Below are 23,653 nucleotides of genomic sequence, written 5' to 3'. Positions count from 1 at the left end.
TTCTAACAAGTATTTATTTACCCAACAGAACTGAGCCTCTCTTCTTTACTATGGAGAACTTTTTGTCCATGTGTGACCAGTACAAAACAAAACAAAAGGTCGTTTCAGATTTTTCTTTTTCCTTTTTCTCTTTTCTGTGTCAGCCCTGGGGCTTGAACTCAGGGCCTGGGTGCTCCCCCTGAGCTTCTTATTGCCCATGGCTAGTGTTCTACCACTCCTGGCCCACTCCAGTTGGTTTGGGGTTTGTTTGTTTATTTGTTGGTTTTACTAGTTTATTGATGAGAAGAGTCTCATGGACTTTCTTGCCCAGGCTGGCTTCCAACCCTGGTCCTCAGAGCTTAGCCTCCTGAGTAGCGAAGATTACACATGAGACACCAGCACCCAGCCAGTTTCAGAACTTTGATTTACTTCCCAGTGAAAGCACAAACATCTTTCTGTGTATGTTTTAAATTTATTAGGGAAAACATTTAAAATACACTGGTTTTTTTCCCACAATCATCTTCTGGCATTTTTTTTAATTTACTATATTTGGAGTCTCAAAAAAGAGAGGCGGCCCAGCCGCTTTTGAGCTGAAGCTGGGTGAGCTGCAGAGTTCTAGGGTCAAGCCTTCATCAAGGGAAGGGAACTCCAGTGCTCCCCACTGGCCATGATGATCTAGGATGGATCCTGCTTTACAAACTCCAGTGTGCTGACAATTTCACTCCAGTTCATCGAGAAATCTGAACCATAACTCCCAAAAGAAGCGAGGAGCTGAGGCTGACAAGAATTTTCTAGACATGAGAAAGCTAAGAAGGTATCAAGCAGCTTACACCATGATCCTCAAACCCACCTTCCAGAAACAGAACTTCAAGATAGAGGTCCCACATTATCCACAGGAGAGGAATAGGGAGCCACTGAAAGGGTGTGAGGACCAGTGGCTTACTCAGGTCTCCATCTGGGAAACCAGAGCCTAGAGGAGGAAGGGAGCCCCGGGTCTGTTTTCCAGGTAGCAATTCCAAGGGAAGTTCTCTGGGCCATGGCTGGGGTCCCGACTCCAGTCTCCAGTTGGAGTTTTGACAAGACAATGCCTCTTCTCTTCCCAAAGGGCAGGCACAGACTGGTCCCAGCTCTTCCCCGTGGAATGCTTCTTTCCCTGACTTGGACAGGAAGAGGACCAGGAAAGCTCTCCGGGAAGAAGGTACAAAGCAGAAGAGAGGGTGGCTCCTCCCTGAGCAGCCTACGTATCTGCTACCCCATTTTCTGTGAAAGCCTCTGCGACCCCATTTTCTGGCACAGCCTTCTGCTGTCCATTTGCTTCCTCCATCATTTTCTTGTACTGACGGTTGAAGAAGCCCACCTGTGGAGAGGAAGGAGAAAATCAAGAGAAGATCAGAGGCCAAGCATCCATGGCTCACACCTGTAATCCTAGCTACTCAGGAGGCTGAGTGGAAGCCAGCCAGCACAGAAAAATCTGAATTGTTATTCTCCAAGTAACCATTAGAAAAAAAAGGAAATAAAGCCAGAAATGGAAACATGGCTAAAGTAGTAGAGTGCCAGCTTTAAATGGAATACGTTAATGGAGAATGCCAGTCCTCAAATCCAAGCCGCAGTACTGGCACCATAAATAAATGAGAAGAAGAAGAGAGAAGGAGGAGGAGAGAAGGGGGAGGAGGAGGAGAAATGGGGGGGAGGAGGAGGAGGAGGAGGAATATGATAATGATGATGATCAGAAGGTCCAGTACAAGAGAGGAGAGGTGACTGAGGGAAAAGGAGCTGTCACCATTTCTGGAGCATTGGCTATGTTTCTAGCACTAGAAACCTGTGTAAACTGTGTAGTTACACAAGACTACATGGCTATCAAGTGAAAGAAACATTTATGGCCATCACAGAAAGACACAAAGATCTAGAGTGGACTCTATGAAAGAAAGCATGAAGTGAACAAAACCTGGTATGACACCATATTGAATCCTGGGCCTGCTTTCTGCTGTGTCTAGGGCAAGGGGAACACAACCACACAGAGGGAGAAGTTGGTAGAAAAGGGAGAGAGGTGAGAGGAGGTCTGGGATCCAGGGGAGGACAATGCATGGGTGCACATGAGTGTACACACACACACACACACACACACACACACACACACACACTGGAGACCTTGGAAGCAGGAGGGAGTCTCTCACAGAAAGTGACTTTGTAAAGAGAAGGGAGATCCCCACAGGAAATGACCTGGGAAGGAGGAAGGAATCTCTCACAGGAAGTGACCTAGGAAGAGGAAGGGAGTTTCTCATAGGAAGTGACCTAGGATGTGCCTTAGACTCCCAAATCACCTCGTTGCTTCCAGTAGGAAGAGTAGGATCCGAGCGTGGGGTTTGAAGTGGCCTAAAACACTCACCTTGTACAGGGCAGCTGTGATGAGGGCCAGCAGCAGCAGCCCACCCACGGAACTGCCCACGATGAGGGGAATAGGGTTGGGCACCTCGTAATTCTCCAGCACTGTCTTCACCTGATGGGAGGTGAACATGTCAGGGAATGTCAGGCCTCTTGAAGCTCAGCTTCTCGGGTGCCCAGCCTTTAGGTCCCTCCCGTCCTCTCCTCCCAGGCCCCTCTCCCAGGGCTGAGATGCAAAAGCATTCATCCATTGAGGGACACTGTCCTGCCAGGGACCCTCCCCAAACCCTCCCCTCTGGGTCTGCAAATCCCCCAACCAGCACCATGAAGTCACTACCTGGGCCCTCAGAAACGCCTCCTGGCCTGGGAGCTGGGAATACACGGCTGTGTCGAACGTGATCTCAGCCACCGTTGTGACCAACACCTTCTTCTGCAATGTCTGCCGAGGGGAGAAGTTGCTGAGGGAGCTGGGTCTGAGGCATCAAGCTCAGAGCTCCAGGACTGCCCCGGCTTGAGGACGGCCCCTCGTGCCTCAGAGCACAGGTGTACACACCTTGCTGACCCAGCCAAAGCTGAGGTTGCCCTGCAGGAGGAAGTCCAGCTGCTCCTGGATGCCAAAGGAGGGGATGTCACAGCGGAACCTCAGGCAGTCTGCAATGGAGCAGTTCTGGGGACAGAGAAGACATGTTGGACCAGCCGGTGGCAGGTGAATTTTAAGGTAAGAGACAGCATTAAACAGTGAGATTGACGGGAAGTAGCAGTCCACCTGCTGTCATGTGATTCCTGAATCAAAAATCCCTGATGTGTGACCCAAGGTGGGCGATAGCCAGGAGCCCTCTGCCCAGAGCTCTCCTCACCAGCACGGGATCTTCCTTCATACTGGCCCGGAAGTCAGACTGCTTGGGAACTATTCTCTCCGAAGAGCACTGGATAGATGGGTTCTAGAGAAAAAAAAAAAAAGATATGGAGAGAATAATGTCTCAGAGGGGGATCTCAGAGATCCATGATGGATAGGAAGGTGGGAACCTAAGTGCAAAAAGCTGCGCAGTAAGGAGCACACAGTCTTGAGTACCTGGGGGTGTAGCTTCACTTCCGTCCACACAGCTGTCCCGCCTACTTCTACAGGTACCCAGAAGTGGATGCTCACGGGCAGATCCCTCTGTCCCAGGTTATGTGCCTGCTCAGAAGTCAGAACGGAGGCCTTCGTCAGACTCACAGCTCAGCCTGTTGTCCAGGGCCCTGCTCAGCCTGAGCTGCGAGATGCCACCACCTGCCTGGTATCCGTGCTTCACCATGCCGCTCAGCTCGTGCTCTGTGGCTGAGAAGTTGAGGTATTTGGTGGAATCCTCCAAGCTGGAGAGAGAAGAGGTGAGCGTGACTTTCACGTGCCAGGGAGCTCTCTTGAGGAGAGCCTGGCTCTGTCATGATGGGACAGAGGGAGTCAGGAGGCCTTAGAATGATGTGGAATGAGGCCTGTGACTGAGCTGGGATAATAAAGGTTCTAGGAGGGTTGGGATGTAGCAGTGGCAGTGTCCTGGGTTCAATCCCCAGTACCAAAAAGAAGAGAATATATGTGTGTATATATAGACAATATTGTCTCTCTACATATAATATATATAGTATATGTTGTGTATATATATACAATATTCATGTATATATAATACATAACTGTATATTATATAATATATATGTGTGTATGTATATATATATATATATATATATATATATATATGTCCACAAACAACCAGGAGCTGTTAGCTCATGCCTATAACTCTAGCTACTCAGGAAGTTGAGATCTGAGGACCATGGTTCAAAGCCAGCCCAGGCAAAAAAGTCCTTGAGACTCTTATCTCCAAAGAACCACTAGAAAACCAGAAGTGGAGCAGTGGATCAAAGTGATAAGGCACTGGCCTTGAGCAGAAAAGCTTAGGGACAGTGTCCATGCCCCATGACCAAAATACAAAAAAGAAGATTCTAGAGGATGTGCAGATCTGACCCAAATGGTAGTGCACCTTGAACAAAAACAAAAAAAAAAAAGCTAAGTAAGAGCACAAAGCCCTAAGTTCAGTCTCCAGTTCTGGCTTGCAACCACGCGCACACACACACACACACACACACACACACACACACACACACACACACACACATACAAACGCACCTCCTGCCCTAGTTAGGTGGAGAAGAAGTTTGGTTCCAGGCACCACATGCCCACTGCATACCTGCTGACCACAGCATAGACCGCGTACTTCACCGGCAGCTCCTGCTGCAAGGTGCTCTTGCTGGTCCTGGGTGAGTTGTTCTCACTGGAGAAAGAGGACACAGCCCCTTGGGCAAGGGCCCCAGAAGGCCAGGCTAGACTGTGACACCCAGGGGAGTGGGGACAAGAGGACAAGGTGGCTCCCCTGAATCTTTTGCCACGCTCACCTGGTCACATTGGCTGTCATGAGTAGCTTGTCTCCCAACATGGCTTTGGGGGAGACATCAAAAGTAGCCAAGAAGAAAATCTGAGCGAGAGGGCAGAAGGAGGAGGTGAGGTAGGGGTGAGGCAGGAGGGGGGCAGGGAGGAGGGGTGGATGGGAGCCAGGCTGACCTGTGTGCCACCGTAGAAGATGACATGGCCGATGTGGCAGCTGGTCCTCCTGATGTTCAGATCCTGGGTCTGGGCGCTGCCACAGGTCAGGGTGAGTGGGCGCTGATGCAGCGAGCTCTTAGGCAAAGGCAAGTGGAACAGAACTGATGAGGATTAATTAGGTATCCGAGAGACTCAGCATCCCAAGAACACTGTCCTGGAACACACCTTAGGATGTTTGGGGGGGGGGGCTCAAACATGGGGCCTGGGCACTGTCCTTTAGCTCCCCCCCACCCGCAGGTCTGGTAACTCTGCCACTGAAGCCAAACCCTTACTTCCAGCTTTTTGCTGATCAATGGGACAATAGGAGTCCCATGCTTTTTTTTTCTACCAGGCTGGCTTTAAAACACAGTCCTCAGATCTCAGCCTCCTGAGTAGCTAGGATGACAGGTGTGAGCCACCAGAGCCCAGCTAGGAACTCATTTCTGATAGGCATGTCTTTAAATGCCCAAAGTGAAGTGTATTCGCCCTTCCAGCCCACCCAGCCAAGCCTAGACCTGGTGGCCTATTAGAGACTGATGAGCCATGACCCCCTAGCCTGAGCTCTGACCTAATACAACCCACTGGCTTCATCCTTTCCCAGGGAGGAGCACCTGGCTGCCAGTCACTCGCCGATAGGACAGCCCTGCTGGGTAGATGAAGGTGACCGTGGTCCCGTAGGAATCCTCGCCATCGTTGGACACTGTCACGTTCACATTTAGGTCTAGGGTGCTTCCCACCACCACAGTCTGCAGGCTGAGTGTTGGGAGTGAAAAGATGAGATGATTCTGTGACTGAGGTCAGATATGGTCTAGGGGGTGACCCATGAGGTGGGGGTGGGGGTGTTAGGTAGGCAAGGGAGAGGACATTTGAGGCCCTGGGGGAAGGGAGACAGGGCAGAGGCAGCAGAGCCAGGTCCTGGGAGGAAGGGTGTGGCCAGAAGGCAGATCTAGGGGCTAGAAGTTCACCCTGAGAAGTCGAAGGTGACACCAAGGTCATCCTGGCAGATGTGGTCAGCTCCACAGTTCTTCTCAAAGGGGAGCTGAGAGAAAAGCAAGGAAAGGTTGTGTGGAAATCTAGAGGCAGCTCCCTCTGCCCGCCAACTGGAAGCCTCAACACCACAGGAGGCCCAACTCACAGAAGCCGTGTAGTAGGTCTTCATGTTCTTATCCAACATAGGAGTGAGATTTTTGAAGGAAGACAGGGGCAGGCCCACTAGAGAGAAGTTGAGGCGCAAGGTGATGGGGGTCACCGCGTCCTCCACGCAGTCCTAGAGGTTGGAAAGTAAAAGGAGGTGCTTAGGAAATCACCAAGCAGTGACTTTGTCCAGTCGTCCTGTCTGTAAAGGGGGAGATGACAACTCGGCCTCAATGAGCAAGTGCTACTCTGCCCCACAAAACCTTGCTCACCCAGGCAGAAAACACACCCTGTTCTTTTCTCGGCCCACCCTGTTGCCAGCCTCCCCAGCAATGATGCCCACCTACACTCATGCCTGTGTCCGTACAAGGCCCTCTTACCGGGAGGAGTAATTCCACTTGTTTGCAATGCGAGCTCAGTCCAAGGACTTCATTCCAGGTCAGAATCCGTGTCTTTGTGTCCTTGAAGATGGCACGGGGAATTGGACGGCCAGGGTCCAAGGCCAGGTCAAAGGTCATGGAGCTCTGAAGGTTGCCTGTAAGGGAAAGCAGAATAGGAGAGCACCAGACAACAAGTGAGCAAACAGGAAGTTTGGAGGTTCCAGAGGCAGGGGTTGCGGAAGTTTGGGGTATCCTGGGTCACTCACCTAGCTGCTGCTTAGAACTTTCAGTAACATGAAGGCAGACATCGGCACGGCCCAGTGTCTGGACGGTGGCTTGGTGGTTCTGACACTGGAACACAGTCCTGGAGATCTCTGCAGGTGAGAAGCGGATGTTTGCAGACACCCGGAGGATGGGTCTGGTCCTGTAGGCAAACACAAAGCTGAGACGCTGTCCAGAATACTTCCTGGGAGCACTAACCTGCAAGTGGGGAGGCCTGGGGACCCTCACCCAGACCTCGGGCGGAGGAGGAATGTCTGAGGAAGGTTCTCACCTGAGCAGCAGCACACGGCCCCGGGACCCCACGGCCAGGTCCACCAGTCCATCCCGGGTGAGGTCCTGACCCCCGCTCAGCGACTGCCCAAAATACTGGAGGCTGGAGGAGAGCTGGGAGGCTGCAATCCTCTGCCCAGAAGAGGAGGAGGGGAGAGGGGGAGGGTTCTGATTAGAGTGCCAAGGTGGGTGCACCACCAAATGAACCACACATCCACTCCCAGCTTTTGGCTGCTCAACTAGACATAAGAGTCTCTCAAATTTGTCTGGTTTTGAACCATGATTCTCAGATCTCCCCCTCCTGAGTAATTAAGATTATAGACACCAGCCACTGATGCCCAGCTCACACACACACACGCACACACACACACACACGTATATATATGAACCTAGATCTGATTCCACAGTGTTACTCACTAGGCATAGCGTTGAAAATAAACTATACACCAGGTGCCAGCGGCTCATGATTGTAATCCTAGCTACTTAGAAGGCTGAGATCTGAGGATCATAGTTTGAAGCCAGCTCAGGGAGGAAGGTCCCCATGAGACTCTTATCTCCAATAAACTACTCAAAATATCCACTAGTGACTCTGTGGCCCACGTGTAGACCACTAGCCTTGAGTACAAGAAGCTTAGGGACAGCGACCAGGCCCTCAGTTCAAGCCCCAGGACCAGCAAAAAAAGGAGGAGGAGGAAGAGGAGGGAAGAGGAGGTAAAAAGAAGGGAGGGAGGGAGGGAGGGAGGGAGGGAGGGAGGGAGGGAGGGAAGGAAGGAAGGAAGGAAGGAAGGAAGGAAGGAAGGAAGGAAGGAAGGAAGGAAGGAAGGAAGGGTGTGTCTGTGTGTCTGTGTGTGTGTGTGACTGCTGGGGCTCGAATTCTGGGCCTCATATTCTCACTTAGCTCTTTTGCTCAAGGCTAGCACTCTATCATTGAGTCACAGCTCCACTTCCTGCTTTGTTGTTGTTGTTGTTGTTATCATTTGGAGATAAGAGTCTCCCAAACTTTCCTGGCCCAGCTGGCTTCAAAACTCAATCCTCAGATCTCCACCTCATGAGTAGCTAGGATTACAGGCATGAGCCACCAGTGACAAGAGAGTATTTTTTCAGTTTGCATTTGCTTGATGTTTGCCAAGGAAAGCAGCCATTTATTCTAGTGACTCCTATTGCTATGTCCCTGGGCAGAGAGATCCTAGAGGCATATTTCATGCAAGAATGGAATGAAAATCACGTATCATCCAGGGATGAGAGGAGAGATGTCGTGAAACCTATACTTAGGAGCAACAGGAAACCACTGAGAGACGGAGCACTGGGTTAGGAGTCAGAAGTTACCATTCCTAGTCCTCTGGATCCTGGACAGGTCAAATTACACCTGGAAAACAGGTTTGCTATAGAAGTAAGGCTATGGGTCAAGTGGTAGAGCAACAACTTTGAGAGAGAGGAAAAAAAGCTAATTTGAGAGAGCATGAGGCTCTGAATTCAAGCTCCAATCCAATACACACACACACACACACACACACACACACACACACACACACACACATATACACACACACCCCAAAAGCAAAATAGGCTTGCTGAGATGGGGCCTATGTATCTTTTACATTGGTGGTGATTAAGAAGCCTGAATGGGACAATTCTGGATCATGGAGCTGTGCTATGAAGCAGTACATCTATCCATCAGAGTTTCCATTTCTTAATGCCACAGGTTTAACTTGCTACAAAAGGGATGAGTGCTGGAAAAAAGGGGGTCACCTTCCTGGTGACTGTGAGAAAGGCAAGAGAAGCATCCAGACGCTGTCACAGTCATGAAGCACACCAACAGGGCCTCACCTGGGTGTGTGCAGGGCCCAAGCCCAGGCCTGGGGTGCCATGAAAGATGTAAACAGCACCGCGGTTCTCCTGCTCTCCTGGAGCCCCAACGGCCACGTCTGTCAGCTTGTCCCAGTTCACATCCCCAAGCACGGTCATGGCCGCGCCAAAGCGGCCCAAGAAATGGCCCTGTTCCCCTCGGAGAACAGACACACACCGCCACGGAGCCCTCTGCACAATACAACCAGAGTCAGCCCACCCCAGGCCGGACCACCACCCCCTACCCCCACCCAGCGCTGCCCCATCTGCCACTCACCCCCCTGGGCATCGGGCACACAGACACCTGGCCCCCTCGGGTCTGCTCATAGTAATGGGGGGCCCCAATGAGGATCAGGTCAGTGTTGCCATCTCCATTGACATCCACAGAGCACAGGGAGGCTCCAAAGTAGGAGCCAATCTGGAGGGCAAAGCCTGAAGTCACCTGCCTGACCCCCCAGCCTCCTCCCCTTCTGCACCCAGTCACCACACCCCTTTGGGGTCCACCCCACTCCACCCCACACACCCACCTGGGTCCCTGTGATTTCAGCATTTGGCTGCCATTGCCCCGATTCCTGGGTGAACATGACAACCTTCCCCGTGTGCTGGTAACGAGGGGCCCCCATGACCAGGCTCCGCGCCCCCTTCCACAGGACCACCTGGGTGGAGTAACCTGCAGGGACCAGGCCTCAGCACCAGGGCATCTCCCCCTCTTCCCAGCAGCCCGTCCAGGCCTTCCTTACCTAGGTAGGCATCCCTCATGTCCACATTCTCCTTAGACATGTTGATGAAAGTGGCAGGCCTAGTGGGGGAGTGCAGGAAGGCACCTCCGGACCAGTCGAAGCTACCCACGGCCCCCAACACTGGTCCATCCTGGGAGGAAAGGATTCCAGAACTGAGCAGGCTGGAGTAAGAAGACAGCCTAGTCTGAAGAGAACCTGCCCCTAGCTTCACACCACCAACCCCCTCCGCTTCCTCTCCCTCATCCTCCATCCTCAGCCACAAAGAAACCACTCACAGGGGTGAAGGCCGCACTGAAGCCTTCCTGGGACATCTCCAGTTCAAAGGAACTACTGCTCCCGGTCCCTGTACCTGCAAAGACACAATGCCAGAGGCTACAGGGAGAAAGATGCGCTTGGCCAAGTCCAAGGAGGAGACTTAGGGTCAGCATCATACTGGAAAGTAGCCAGGAGAGGCCATGATGCCTGAGCACATGTAAAGCCAGTAGCTCCCTGTCTGACATACCCTCGATGGCAAAGATCTTGTCTTTCAGCTGTTTTTGAATCTGCTTCAGTGCATCAAAGTTCTCCACATTAAATACATAGTCCTGGGGAGGACTTGAGGCGATGGTATTTAGCTCGTTCCAAGATTCTGGCGTTTGAAAAGCCTCTCCAACCTGCTCTCAGAAAAGACCAATTCACCATGAAAATCACCCATGGTGGGGGGCAGGGGGAACCTATGTGTAGTTAGGGACCAGTGGCTCATGCCTGTCATCCTAGCTGCACAGGAAGCTGAGATCTGAGGACTGTTGCCTAAAGCCAGCCTGGGCAGTAAAGTCTACAAGACCTTTATCTCAAAGGAAGCACACAAAAAGCCAGAAATGGAGCTGTGGTCCAACGTGGTAGAGTACTGGCCTTGAGCACAAAAGCTCAAAGACAGCTCCCAGGTCCTGAGTTCAAGACCCATGAGCCCTAATGGGTTCATCTTGTAGGAGACATGGGAAAGAAAATGAGATTGGCTAGCATCAAGGAGGTGAAGAAAAAGGACAATGAGTCTCTAGCTGAGGACTGTGAACTTCTTGCCCCACAGATCTGAGAGCTGGAGGTTTCTAATCTTGAAAGGAAGCTTCCTGGAGAAGGACACGAGGGAGGCAGTGAAAAGCTAGAGTTTACCCCGATGGCATAGCGGATGATGCCCGCGGCGTTGGCCGGAGGTATCACTTCGGAATACTCCTTGTTGTCACCATATTTCCTGCCATCTGTAATAACGATGAGGATCTTGGTGGCATCTGTGCGGGCTCCTTTTTCAGCACTGAACACGTCCTTTCTGTCAGGAAATTTAAAGGTGGGGAGGGAGTGCTGGTCAGCCATCAGTGGCTCATGCCTACAACCCTAGCTACTCAGCAAGCCGAGCTCTCAGGATCCATTCAAAGTCAGCTCAGGCAGGAAAGTCTGCAAGACTCCAGCCTCCACTTAATTTTTAAAAAAAAGAAAAAAAAGCAAGCTGCGGGCTGGGAATATGGCCTGGTGGCAAAAGCGCTTGCCTTGTTTACATGAAGCCCTGGGTTCGATTCCCTAGCACCACATATATAGAAAACGGCCAGAAGTGGTGCTGTGGCTCAAGTGGCAGAGTGCTAGCCTTGAGCAAAAAGAAGCCAGGGACAGTACTCAGGCCCTGAGTCCAAGGACCAGGACTGGCAAAAAAAAAAAAAAAAAATGCTGCAACTGTGGCTCAAGTGATAGAGCACTAACCTTGAATAAAAATGCTCAAGGACAGCACACAGACCTTGAATTCAAGCCCCAGAACTCACAGAAAAAAATAGATCTATATATTCATATATAGATATATATTTTAAAGGCAGGCATGGTGGTTCGCTCCTGTAATCCTAGCTACTTAGGAAGCTGAGATCTAAGGATCACAGTTCAAAGCCAGCCTGAACAGAAAAGTCCTGTGAGGCTTTATTATGCTTTTGAAGCCAGCCCTGGGGCTTGAACTCAGGACCTGGGTGCTGTCCCTGAGCCTCTTTGTGCTAAAAACCACTGCTCTACCACTTGAGTCACAGTTTCACTTCTGGCCTTTTCTGAGTACTTTATTAGACTTTCTTGCCTAGGCTGCTCTTTGAACAGTAATCCTCAAATCTCAGCTTCCTGAGTAGTTAGGATTAAAGACGGGAGCCAAGGGTGCTCAGCACTTGTGAGAATTTAATCTCCAATTAACCACTCAAACCTGGAACTGGCAAGGTGGTTCAAAATGGTAGAGCACTAGCCTGATGCAAAAGAGCTCAGAGACAGTGCCTAGGCCATGAGCTTAAGCACCATGACAAGAAGGAGGAGGAGGAGGAGGAGGAGGAGGAGGAGGAGGAGGAGGAGGAGGAGGAGGAGGAGGAGGAGGAGGAGGAGGAGGAAGGAGGAGGAAGAGGAGGAGGAAGAGGAGGGGGAGGAGGGGGAGGAGGGGGAGGAGGGGGAGGAGGGGGAGGAGGAGGAGGAGAAAAAGAAGAGGAAGAGGAGGGGGGAGGAGGAGGAGGAGGAAGAGGAGGGGGAGGAAGAGGATGAGCAGGAGGAGGAGGAGGAGGAAGAAGAGGAGGAAGAGGAGGAGGAGGAGGAGGAGGAGGAGGAGGAGGCGGAGGAGGAGGAGGAAGAGTTCTTAAAAGAGGATCTAGAGACCTCATTAGAGACTTCAATCTCCTTTGAAAGAATGTAGCCATATCCTTTCCCCTGGAGACCTCAGTCCTACTTAAGGGGCCCCAGAGTAGGTAAGCTGGCAATTCATGTGGGAGGGATTAGGGAGGGTATTTTGAGATGGGAGAGGTCTGGACTCACCTGACTGTATCAATTGCTGTGGCAGTTCTGGTGTTTGATTTTTGCTGATGTATATTGTTCAGCAGGCTCTGGGGGTCTGAACTTTTGGCATACCCACTGAACGTAAAGTGTACCTGGACGCTGTAGGAGAACTGCACCAGGGAGAACTGAGAGAACCACAGGATGCTAGAGACCGAGCTGATTTCCACAGCACCCCAGCTCTGCCCAGCCACGCCTTCTCGCATGGCCTTCCCACCCACCAGGCCACACCTGAGCACCAGATCCCTGAAACTGGCTCATCACAGACTTCACGAAGTTTAGCATTTTGGTGAAGTCATTAGGCTGGATGCTTCCAGAGCCATCGATGAGGAATACAATATCCTGTTCCTGCTTGGGACACTCTGGAAAAGACCAAAAATCACACTCCAAGGCCAGGAAAACCTATGTCTTCTCCAGCCTCAATCTGGGGATCAAAGCTCAGCAGCCCAGCTGGGTCTTCTCCTTGTCAGGGCCACAGTTTCCAAGTCCCCTGCCTGAGACGCAAGGCAGTCTCTTCATGCCTCAAGAGGAGGCCACAACTGGCTCAACTCCTTCACCCTGCACAACCACTGACAGCTTCTCCCATCTGGAGGACAGCCTCAAAGCCACCTCCTTACACAACCGCCATTGTGCCCCTTTCCTTGAACCTGATCCCATCTCTTCTAAACACCCTCAGTGTCCCGCCAGGATAGGACCTGCACCAGCTCTGCCCATCGGTCCACATGGGACAGTCAATACCAAACTACACTCTGTGTCTGTGTCTGTGTCTGTGTGTGTGGCGCGGGCACATGCACCAATACTGGAGCTTGAACTCAGAGCCTGGGTGCTGTCCTTTAGCTGTTTTACTCAAGGCTAGCCCTCTACCACTTGAGGCACAGCTCCACTTCCAGCTTTTTCCTGATTTACTGAGGGGCTGGGAATATGGCCTTGTGGCAAGATTGCTTGCCTTGTATACATGAAACCCTAGGTTCGATTCCTCAGCATCACATATATGGAAAAGGCCAGAAGTGGCGCTGTGGTTCAAGTGGCAGAGTGCTAGCCTTGAGCAGAAAGAAGCCAGGACAGTGCTTAGCCCCTGAGTTCAAGGCAAAGGAATGGCAAAAAAACAAACACAGAAGCAATACTTACAAAACTATTCGGTGTAAACAACTGTACAATTCATGGCGGGATGGAGGGAGAGGGGTGAAGTGTGTGGGGACCGTGGAGGAATGAGGGAGGGGGTAAGAAGTTGCACAAGAAATGTACTCATTGCCTTACATATGAAACTGTAACCCCGCTGTACTTCACTTTGACAATAAAGAAAAAAAAGAATTTAAAATTTTAAAAAAAAAGTCTCACTGACTCTCCTGCCTGGGCTGGCTTTGGACCTTGCTCCTCTGATCTCAGCCTCTTGAGTAGCTAGGAAGACAATCATGAGCCACCAGGGCCAGAAAGATTCTTTCTTTCTCTTATCCAGTCTGGAAAAGTACTTCTGACCCCACTGCAGCCCCATTGGATGTGTAATATGGGGTCCCCAGAAGAGCTGGAGGTCAAGAACACTCACCCCGCTGGAACATTGGGAGCCTTTCTTTCTGCTGGAAAGATGGGGCCAGCAGGAAGCATAACCCGTTCAAATGGATATTCTCTCTGCATTCCTTCTGTAACGTGGGGCCACAGGCCTAGAAACAAAGGGAGATCCTAGAAGGGGGCTGCCTCTGCTCCCCAGCCCGACCTCCTATCCCAGCACCTCCACCCTCCACAAGACACACACCTGCCTAGGGACCCTCCTGTGACCCAAGACAACTCACCAGAAGCTGGGAGGCATTGGAGGCAGCTGCCAGGGACAGGCCTAAGGACATGTTCACAGCCTCGGGGGGCACTGAGGAGATAGATGGGCATGTGGTTACCACAGAGACCCAGGAGAATGAGTTAGAGCTGGGTGGGTCTTATCAAGGCACAGGGAGCCTTGAAGGCCAGGGAGACCCGTGGGTCCTAGTGGAGCCTAGGAAGTGCAGGGAAGTGGTGGTGGGAGGCCTAAGGGGGTCTGCAGACAGCACACAGCAGAAGAAAGAGTGTTGGGCCCCAGGGCTTGGGAGCCAGGACCCAGGCAGGGGCAGGGGCTCACCCTGCAGCTGGATGGGCTGACACTGCCCTGTGGCATAGTCACACTTGTAGAGGCCGCCTCTTTGGTTGGTGGCCTTCATCTCATGGGGGGCTCCAACCACCACCCTACAAGGGAGAACAGAACACTGTTGGTAAAAGTGCAGACAGGACTGGGAATGTGGCTTAGTGGCAGAGTGCTTGCCTAGCATGCATGAAGCCCTGGGTTTGATTTTAATAGCACATACAGAGAAACAGGTAGAACTAGCGCTGTAGCTCATGTGGTAGAGTGCTAGCCTTGAGCACAGACAGGATTGGGGAAAATGCCCAGGTCTTGAGTTCGAGCCCTAGGGCTGCCAAAAAAAAAGTTCAGACAAAACCAGGCATTGGTGACTCACACCTGTAACTGTAGCTACTCAAGAGGGTAAGATCTGATGATTGAAGTTCAAAGCCAGTCCAGACAGAAAAGTACATAAGACTCTCAGCCAGATGCTGGTGGCTCAGACCTATAATCCTAGCTACAGAGAAGGCTGAGATCTGAGGCTCATTGTTCAACTCCAACCAGGATAAGAAAGTCCATGAGAGGGGCTGGGGATATAGCCTAGTGGCAAGAGTGCCTGCCTCGGATACACGAGGCCCTAGGTTCAATTCCCCAGCACCACATATACAGAAAACGGCCAGAAGCGGCGCTGTGGCTCAAGTGGCAGAGTGCTAGCCTTGAGCGGGAAGAAGCCAGGGACAGTGCTCAGGCCCTGAGTCCAAGGCCCAGGACTGGCCAAAAAAAAAAAAAAAAAAAAAGAAAGTCCATGAGACTATTATCACCAATAAACCAGCAGAAACCGGAAGTGGAGCTCTGGCTCAAAGTGGTAAAGTGCCAGCCTTGAGCAAAAGAGATTCTGACCATATTATGAGTTCAACACTCCCCCCAGCAGGACACACACACACACACACACAGACACACACACACACACACACACACACACACACACAAGTACAGACTAACCAGCATTGGTAGCTTACACCTATAATTATAGCTACTCAGGAGTCTGAGATCTAATGATTAATATTCAAAGCCAGCCCAAGCAGAAAAGTCCATAAGACTCTTTATCTACTAGCAAAAAGCAGAAGCCAGAGATATGGCTCCAGTGATAAAGTTCCAGCCTTGAGCACAGAATATCAACTGGGAACACAAGGCCCTAACTTCAGGTCCCACCACTGACACACCAAAAGGGTAGGGGGGTGGGGAGAGGTAGACAGTAGAACTCAACTGCTTGAGCCTCTGAGCCTTATATGGAGATTAGCTACAGGTTGAACTCTGCAGAGGTGGAATGGTGGAATTTTTTTCCTCTTTTTGTCTCTAGTATATACCTGATAGATTATAGTAGGTGCCCAATAAACATTTATTGAATGGCTAGTTCCTTCTGAGACTGCTGTGTGGACTTACTCAGTGCCCACCTATTGGTACTCAGTAGTCACTCAATAAATGTTAGCCGTGAATTCAAGAGTCCATGAGATTCTTATCTCTAATTAACCCACCGAAACCCTGGGCTGGGGGCATGACTCAAATGGTAGAGCACCAGACTATTGTTGCAGAACTGAGAAGGCACGGGATTCTCTGCACAGAGAGCTTGCTCACAACCTTGTCCTTACCAGGAACTGTCATATTGGACCACACTGTATCCAAACCCGGTACTTCCCATCTGAAAGCTCATCAGATTTTCTACCTCCAGATTGAAGCCCAGAGAAACAGCAAAACCTTAGGAACAAGGAGCAAGAAGAGAGCTTTAGAAAAGGATCTTCTCTTGCCTGACCATGACCCCTCCCCACTGGGCTCCATCTCCCAGGACCCCGCTTCCTGCTCTCCTCTAGGCCCAATACCTCAGAGTCCCCTGGCTTTACCCAGCTTCCCTCTCTCCTCCACATGAGGCACAACTGCGTCACCACCCCTAGATCTGCAGTCAACTTTCAATTCTTTTCTACAGACCTTTGGTCTGGCTCTGAAGACAGCCCTCCCCCACATCTTCCCCTGGCTCAGGTCTGCCATCCTAGCTACTCAAGAGGCTGAGATCTGATGATCACAGTTGGAACCCAGACAAGGCAGACAAATCTGAGCCACTCCTACTCTAATTCACTAACAAAAGGGCAGAAGTAGGGGCTGGGAATATGGCTTAGTGGTAGAGTGTGCTTGCCTGGCATGCATGAAGCTCTGGGTTCCATTCCTCAGCACCACATATGCAGAAAAAGCCAGAAGTGGTGCTGTGGCTCAAGTGGTAGAGTGCTAGCCTTGAGCAAAAGCAGCTCAGGCCCTGAGTTCAAGCCCCAGGACTGGCAAAATAGGGGGAACAGACAGAAGTAGAGATGTGGCTCCAACTAGTAACGCACCAGCCTTGAGCAGGAAATAGCCAAGGGTAAGTAAGAGGCACTGAGTTCAAGCCCCAGTACTGGTGCACAAAAGAAAAGGAAGAAAAAGAGAGAGAGACAGAGAGAGAGAGAGAGACAGAGAAACTTCTGAACTGACAAGTCAACTGACCTCTTCCTGAATGACTTCCTTAGCATCCACTCCCTCTATGAATTCCAGATCCCAACCCTCCAAGGTCACTCCAATATCAAGTCTCTCTGACTCCCTGGCCCTGCTCCCAGCCACAGGCCTTGGCTATGTAGGGCTGGGACCCAATTCCCCTGCTGGAGAAGCAGACTCACCCATACTCAGGAGGAGAGCAGTGCACAGCCCGCTCATGGCTGGAACGTCAAGCTCAGAGGTGGATGCTCTGAGCATCTGGGCTGAAAGACTGAAGGAAGAAGTGAGTGGAGAGGTGATGAGGAAGCTGGAGCTGAGAGGGAAGTGGTCATTGAGTCATTGAGTCCTGCCCTCCAGGCAGGACTAAAATGCACAAAGAAGAGACCAAAGCAGCCCACACACTCTGCTCCCAGACAGCTCCTCGTCAGGATGACTCGCCATGGCTGGGCTGAGGAGACGCAACTCCTGGTCTTGACTTCACCCTCTCAGTGGCCTCCCATAGTGGCAGAAGGCTCCCCTTAATCTTTCGTGCCAGTCCACCTGGGGAGTGGAGGGGGCCCACGCAAGCTGTCCCGGACCTTCCACTCCTAGCCTAGAAGTCTCTAGGCCAAACGTTGAGCACAGAGCGGGCATTCGCTCGTTCACCCACTCTCTCCATCGGTGGCCATTTATTCAACAAGCCAAATTCAAGCCTCAAGGGTCTGAGCCCTTTGCTAGGTGAGAACTCCTTTCATTGTGCAACGTTGGCCCTGGGGTCAGTGGGGAAGCCTAGGGGGTAAAAAGCCACACAGCTGCTACAGAGCAGATGTTCTCTCACCTCTGCTGCAAAGGCCAAGGGCGGGGGCCTCCAGGAAGACTCCCCAGAGCCAGGGGTCAAAGGGTACAGGGGCCTTTTTTTTTTTTTTTTTTTTGTACTGGGGATCGAACCCAGGACGTTGCACTTGCTAAGCAAGCGCTTTGCCACTGTGCTACCTCCCAGCCCGGGGGGAGCTTGTTTCAGAAGGGGCTTCCAGATGTGGACCAGGCATGAAATGGAGAGCTGTGTGTGGGGTCAGTGTTGTCAGCCGTGGTCACCTTGTCAGATGTGGTCACCTTGGATGGAGGGGTTGGCCCAAGAGGAGAAAGCAAACCTTGACTCCTGGAAGTCCCCTCCCTTATGACACCTTGGTTTTGTCCTGAAGACAAGAAGGGAGCATATAAGGGAATTCGCACAGATGGGGACCTTCAGATGCTCCTTTCAGAAGGCTGGAAAGTGACTCCCAATCCAGAGCCAGGTTCCAGATACAGCCTAGAAGTCAGTCAACAATCAATGTTTAGGCTGAGCGCTAGTGATTCATGCCTATAATCCTAGCTACTCAGGAGGCTGACATCTGAGGATCGGCATTGGAGGCCCACTCAGGCAGCCAAATCCAACAGACTCATATCTCCAATTAATGAGCAAAACACCACACATGGAGGTGTGTCTCAAGTGGTAGAGTGCCAGCCAGTGAGTGGAAAAGGCCAAGTGGGAACACTAGGCCCAGCATTCCAGCCCCAGTACTGGCAATACACACACACATACACACATACGCACACACACAGAGATGACTGGATAAAGAAAATGTGGTGTATTTATGCACAAGAAAGTTTTATTCAACCAAAAAAAATGTTATGTTGCTTTCAGGAAAACCTAAACAACTGAAGATTATAATATCCCGTGAAATAAGCCAGATTTAAAGAGTGAAGTGTGACATACTTTCTCTTTCATGTGGAATTGAGGGTGGGGAGGAAAAGGCATCAAAGTAAAGGGGTGGGAGCAATTAGGGACAGGGAAAGAGAAAGTGGGGGATAAGAAATGGCAATGGACATACCACTCCTTGGCATCTACCCAGAACAACAGGTCTCAGGATATCAAAAAGACATCTGCACTTTCGTGTTTATCGCTGCACAATTCACAATAGCCAAAATACGGAAACAACCCAGATGCCCCTCTACAGACGAATGGATCCAAAAAATATGGTACCTATACACAACGGAGTACTACATAGCAATTAGAAATGGTGAAATATTGGTATTCGCAGGGAAATGGTCAGAATTTGAACAATTAATGTTGAGCGAGACAAGCCTAGAACATAGAAAACAAAGGGGCATGATCTCCTTAATATATGGCTGTTAAGGTGGGGGGAGGGGGAGACAGTAGAGACCAAGTCTGAGAAACAAAAAAGCTTCTTGTCAAATGGTATTTCCTACAGGTTTGGGTCAGCAACCTTACATTATGTAACTAAAACCAAACAACTACTCAACATATAAAGGTCAAAAATAGACCTCTCAGTGAATCACAATAGCTCAAAAGCTATGTATGTATGACCATATAAGACAAGGATAAGCAAACTCTATTGTTGACGTTATCTTTAAAGTCCTAGGTGAATTTCCTTTGGGGTAGGCCACGTGGCTACTGTATAGGTTTTTGGTACACTGTGTATTGTACCTATGTCTACCTGATCTAGGGAAGGGAAAGAAAAACAGGGTGTAAGATATCACAGGAGGGGCTGGGGATATGGCCTAGTGGCAAGAGAGTTTGCCTCGTATACATGAGGCCCTGGGTTCGATTCCCCAGCACCACATATACAGAAAATGGCCAGAAGTGGCGCTGTGGCTCAAGTGGCAGAGTGCTAGCCTTGAGCAAAAGGAAGCCAGGAACAGTACTCAGGCCCTGAGTCCAAGGCCCAGGACTGGCCAAAAAAAAAAAAAGATATCACAGGAAATGTACACACTGCCCTATGATATAACTGTAACCCTTTTGCACAACTCCTTGTCAACAAAATTTTAATTAATTAATAAATTTTTAAAAAAAGAAACAGCAATGGAGGAGGCAAATATGATGAAAGGACATGAGTGCACGATTATATACAGGAATGGAAATGTCATCGTGCGATTTACTACACTGGGGGCTATTAGTATTGGTGGTTGTTTTTAGGAAGTATTTCTTTCTTTTTTTTAATTGACTACATAAGGCCCAGGGCTTGGAATTACGCACTCAGCTTTCAAGATGAGCCTATTTTCTAGATCTCCTGATGCTTTGGTGATACTGAGGTTTGAACTCAGGGTCCCACACTTGCTAAGCAGGTGCTATTCCCCTTGAGCCATGTTCCCAGCCTGTGGGGCCACTGCTTTGGAAACTCAATTAATATTCCTTTGCCTTTATTTATTTATTTATTTATTATTTATTCATCCAGCTCAGAAAGGAAAGTCCAGGAGACTCTTACCTTCAATGAGTCACCAAAAAACTGGAAGTGGAGCTGTGACTCAGAGTGGTAGAACTCTAGCCTTGAGCAAAAGAGCTCAGGGACAGTGCCCAGGCCCTGAGTTCAAGCCCCAGGACCAACAAAAAAAAAAAGGAAAAGAAAAGAGTGGGCACTTGAATGTTTGGGTTCAGGTCTGGTTTGCCTTAGCTTTGTGATACTGGATGATCGTGAGGCTGTTCCCTCACTGAGTGCTTTCTAAGGGGGAAAGAAAACTGAAACCCCAAGGACAAAAGCCCTTAGCTTGGATCTCTCAGCCAGGCTCAGCCCCACAGCCACAACGGGGTTACTCCCAAGTTTCTTCCCTTCCTCTGACCACTTGCAATGTCTCCATTCACTTCCAGTATTTTTTTTTTGGTGGGGGGGGGGGGGCGGTCCTTGGACTCACGGCCTGAGCACTGTCCCTGGCTTCTTTTTGCTCAAGGCTAGCACTCTAACACTTTGAGCCACTGCTCACTTCCAGTTTTCTAGAAGTTCACTGAAGATAGGATTCTCAGGAACTTTCCTGCCTGGGGCTGGCTTTGAACTTGAAAGCCAGTTGTGGGTGGCTCACGTCTGTAAACTTAATTATTCAGGAGGATCCTGAGATCCTCAGCCTCCTGAATAACTGTAACTAGGTTTACAGACGTGAGCCACTGGTGGCTGGCGTTGCTAATTGCATTAGCTCATTGGATCCTTGCAAGAGCCCTGCAGGTGTTAAAGGGAATTTCTAACATCCTCCATATGACAAATGCAGAACTGAGGCACCGAGCAGTGGGGTCACATTAGGAAGGAACTCAAGGGGCAGCTATTGTCAGACATTGCCAACCATTTTCTTTTTTTGCTCTTCCTTGTCGTCCGCCTGTGCAACACTGAGTCACACAACCATCACTCTCATTGTACATACACACACACACACACACACACACACACACACACACACACACACAGGATCCACATGTCACATGACCAAGGCTCTGGATTTCTGGATTCCCCACTCTGGGAAATAAACAGGAAAAGATCACAGCTGTCAGGGAAATCTCACCCTGGAAAGTGACCACACCCTAGAAGTTTTCCTAGACAGCTGAGTGGCCCCGGAAGGAAGTGGTGACATCTGCTTCAGTGAGTCTCCAGGCAGAGATGCCTGGGGGGAACAATAATAGAACACTTGACTCTAGCAAGTGTGTGTGAGGAGTGGAGACCACAGGTTTCTTTCCACACAGAGACAGTGTCCTCAACTCTTAATGGTCCCGAACTCAGCACTGGGAGGCACACAGTGAACGGCTGGTGAGGGACTTGTGCAGGCTACTCAGGCAAGTGAATTTCTACCCAGCCGCTCTGCTCCGGGCCTAAGAAAATGTGCCGACCACTGCTTGTCATGAACATGGAGAGAAGCCAAGGGCAAGGGAAGACTTCACTATCCGTCTGTCTTCTTTAAATCTCTTTAATACCTTTTTTTAATAAATATAATTAGAAAGACAAGATATCCATGGCTCATAGGTGTGATCCTAGCTACTCAAGAGGCTGAGATCTGAGGATCAAAGTTCAAAGCCAGCCTGGGTAGAAAAATTGAGATTCTTATCTCCAATTCACCACAAAAAGCCAGAAGTGGAGGTGTGACTCAAGAGGTAGAGTGCCAGTCTGGAGGAAAAAAAAAAAAAAAAAGAAATGCTAAGGGAGAACACTCAGGCCCTCAGTACTCAGTGCTCAGTACTCAAGCCTCAGTACTGGCACAAATTTTTTTTTAATTGAATTGACACCAAAACTTATTTGTGGGGCTGGGGATATGGCCTAGTGGCAAGAGTGCCTGCCTCATATACATGAGGCCCTGGGTTCGATTCCCCAGCACCACATCTATAGAAAATGGCCAGAAGTGGTGCTGTGGCTCAAGTGGCAGAGTGCTAGCCTTGAGCAAGAAGAAGCCAGGGACAGTGCTCAGGCCCAAAGTCCAAAGCCCAGGACTGGCAAAAAAAAAAAAACTTATTTGTAGATGTTTTGTATGGTTTCAATGCATATATGCCCAGCTTACTTACTGGTCATTTCTACCCCTATTGTCACAAATTACTGCACTTAATTATTTTGTGCTTGAACTCAGGGCCTGGGCAATGTCCCTAAGCTTTTTCACTCAAGGCTGGTGCTCTACCACGTGAGCCACAGCTCCACTTCTGGGTGTGTGTGTGTGTGTGTGTGTGTGTGTGTGTGTGTGTGTGTTAATTAGAGATAAGAGTCTCCCAGACTTTCTTCCTGTGCTGGCTTCAATCTTGATCCTCAGATCTCAACCTCCTGAGTAGCTAGGATTATAGGCACAAATCATGGGCTAAATTCTCTTTAAAATCAAGAACAAGGCAGGGATGTCCACTCTCTCCCCAGCTCTTCAACATAGTACTAGAATTCCTAGCCAGAGCAATCAGGCAAGAAGAAAATATAAAGGGGATCCAAGTAGGAAAAGATGAAGTTAAACTTTCTCTCTTCACAGATGACATGATCCTATACCTAAAGAATCCCATAGACTCTACCCCCAAGCTACTAGAGCTGATCCAAAACTTTGGCATAGTTGCAGGATATAAAATAAACCTTCAAAAATCAACGGCCTTTCTCTATGCTAACGACCCGAAGACTGAGGCTGAAATCAGGAAAGCAACTCCCTTTGCAATAGCCCCCAAAAACATAAAATGCCTAGGAATAACCTTAACCAAAGAAGTGAAAGACCTCTTTGAGGAGAACTTTAAAACCTTGAAAAACGAAATTAAGTCAGAACTAAGGAAATGGAAAAACCTCCCATGCTCCTGGATTGGGAGGATTAATATAATCAAAATGGCAATATTGCCAAAGACTATCTACAAATTCAATGCAATACCCATTAATATCCCAACACCATTTTTTGATGAAATAGAGGAAGCAATCCAGAAATTCATATGGAACAATAAAAGACCTAGAATAGCAAAAACAATCCTAAGCAGAAAGAACAGTGCTGGAGGAATTACAATACCCAACTTCAAGCTGTATTATAAAGCTATAGTAATAAAAACAGCTTGGTATTGGCACCGGAACGGGCCTGAAGACCAATGGAACAGAATTGAAGACCCAGAAATGATCCCACAGAACTACGCCCATTTAATCTTTGATAAAGGAGCTAAAACAATAGTTTGGAAGAAAGATAGCCTCTTTAACAAATTGTGCTGGAAAAACTGGCTCAACACATGCAACAAACTAAAACTAGATCCTTATATATCACCCTACACCAAAATCAATTCCAAATGGATTAAAGACCTCGAAATCAAAACAGACACCCTGAAAACACAGGAGTAGGAGAAACACTTGAGCTCCTTGGTGCAGGACGGAACTTCCTTAACAAAGAC

The 23,653-nt window shown here is 49.7% G+C and overlaps 1 protein-coding gene across 1 annotated transcript in view; it reads right to left on the bottom strand.

Moving 5' to 3' along the window:
• Positions 1–17,253, bottom strand: part of LOC125341065 (integrin alpha-X-like) — a 32,305-nt gene extending 15,052 nt beyond the window's left edge. Inside the window, exons 1-30 of the mRNA XM_048333072.1 lie at positions 17,217–17,253; positions 16,167–16,272; positions 14,542–14,645; positions 14,225–14,295; positions 13,981–14,095; positions 12,669–12,799; positions 12,420–12,565; positions 10,773–10,926; positions 10,126–10,276; positions 9,899–9,972; positions 9,624–9,753; positions 9,411–9,553; positions 9,161–9,301; positions 8,866–9,075; positions 7,040–7,170; positions 6,753–6,910; positions 6,487–6,641; positions 6,108–6,239; positions 5,938–6,011; positions 5,584–5,725; positions 4,952–5,068; positions 4,786–4,865; positions 4,581–4,664; positions 3,636–3,714; positions 3,434–3,538; positions 3,219–3,302; positions 2,915–3,028; positions 2,699–2,800; positions 2,366–2,476; positions 1,232–1,336 (exon numbers count right to left, since the gene is read on the bottom strand). Of these exons, the coding sequence (XP_048189029.1) occupies positions 1,232–1,336; positions 2,366–2,476; positions 2,699–2,800; positions 2,915–3,028; positions 3,219–3,302; positions 3,434–3,538; positions 3,636–3,714; positions 4,581–4,664; positions 4,786–4,865; positions 4,952–5,068; positions 5,584–5,725; positions 5,938–6,011; positions 6,108–6,239; positions 6,487–6,641; positions 6,753–6,910; positions 7,040–7,170; positions 8,866–9,075; positions 9,161–9,301; positions 9,411–9,553; positions 9,624–9,753; positions 9,899–9,972; positions 10,126–10,276; positions 10,773–10,926; positions 12,420–12,565; positions 12,669–12,799; positions 13,981–14,095; positions 14,225–14,295; positions 14,542–14,645; positions 16,167–16,272; positions 17,217–17,253 (3,486 nt within the window). The remainder of the gene's footprint in view (positions 1–1,231; positions 1,337–2,365; positions 2,477–2,698; positions 2,801–2,914; positions 3,029–3,218; positions 3,303–3,433; positions 3,539–3,635; positions 3,715–4,580; positions 4,665–4,785; positions 4,866–4,951; positions 5,069–5,583; positions 5,726–5,937; positions 6,012–6,107; positions 6,240–6,486; positions 6,642–6,752; positions 6,911–7,039; positions 7,171–8,865; positions 9,076–9,160; positions 9,302–9,410; positions 9,554–9,623; positions 9,754–9,898; positions 9,973–10,125; positions 10,277–10,772; positions 10,927–12,419; positions 12,566–12,668; positions 12,800–13,980; positions 14,096–14,224; positions 14,296–14,541; positions 14,646–16,166; positions 16,273–17,216) is intronic.
• Positions 17,254–23,653: the final 6,400 nt, after the last annotated feature.

This window comes from Perognathus longimembris, chromosome 23 (assembly GCF_023159225.1).
Source record: "Perognathus longimembris pacificus isolate PPM17 chromosome 23, ASM2315922v1, whole genome shotgun sequence".
Classification (NCBI taxonomy): domain Eukaryota; kingdom Metazoa; phylum Chordata; class Mammalia; order Rodentia; family Heteromyidae; genus Perognathus; species Perognathus longimembris.
The sequence above is the reverse complement of the archived record's forward strand: the minus strand, read 5'-3'. Positions and strand labels throughout refer to the sequence as shown.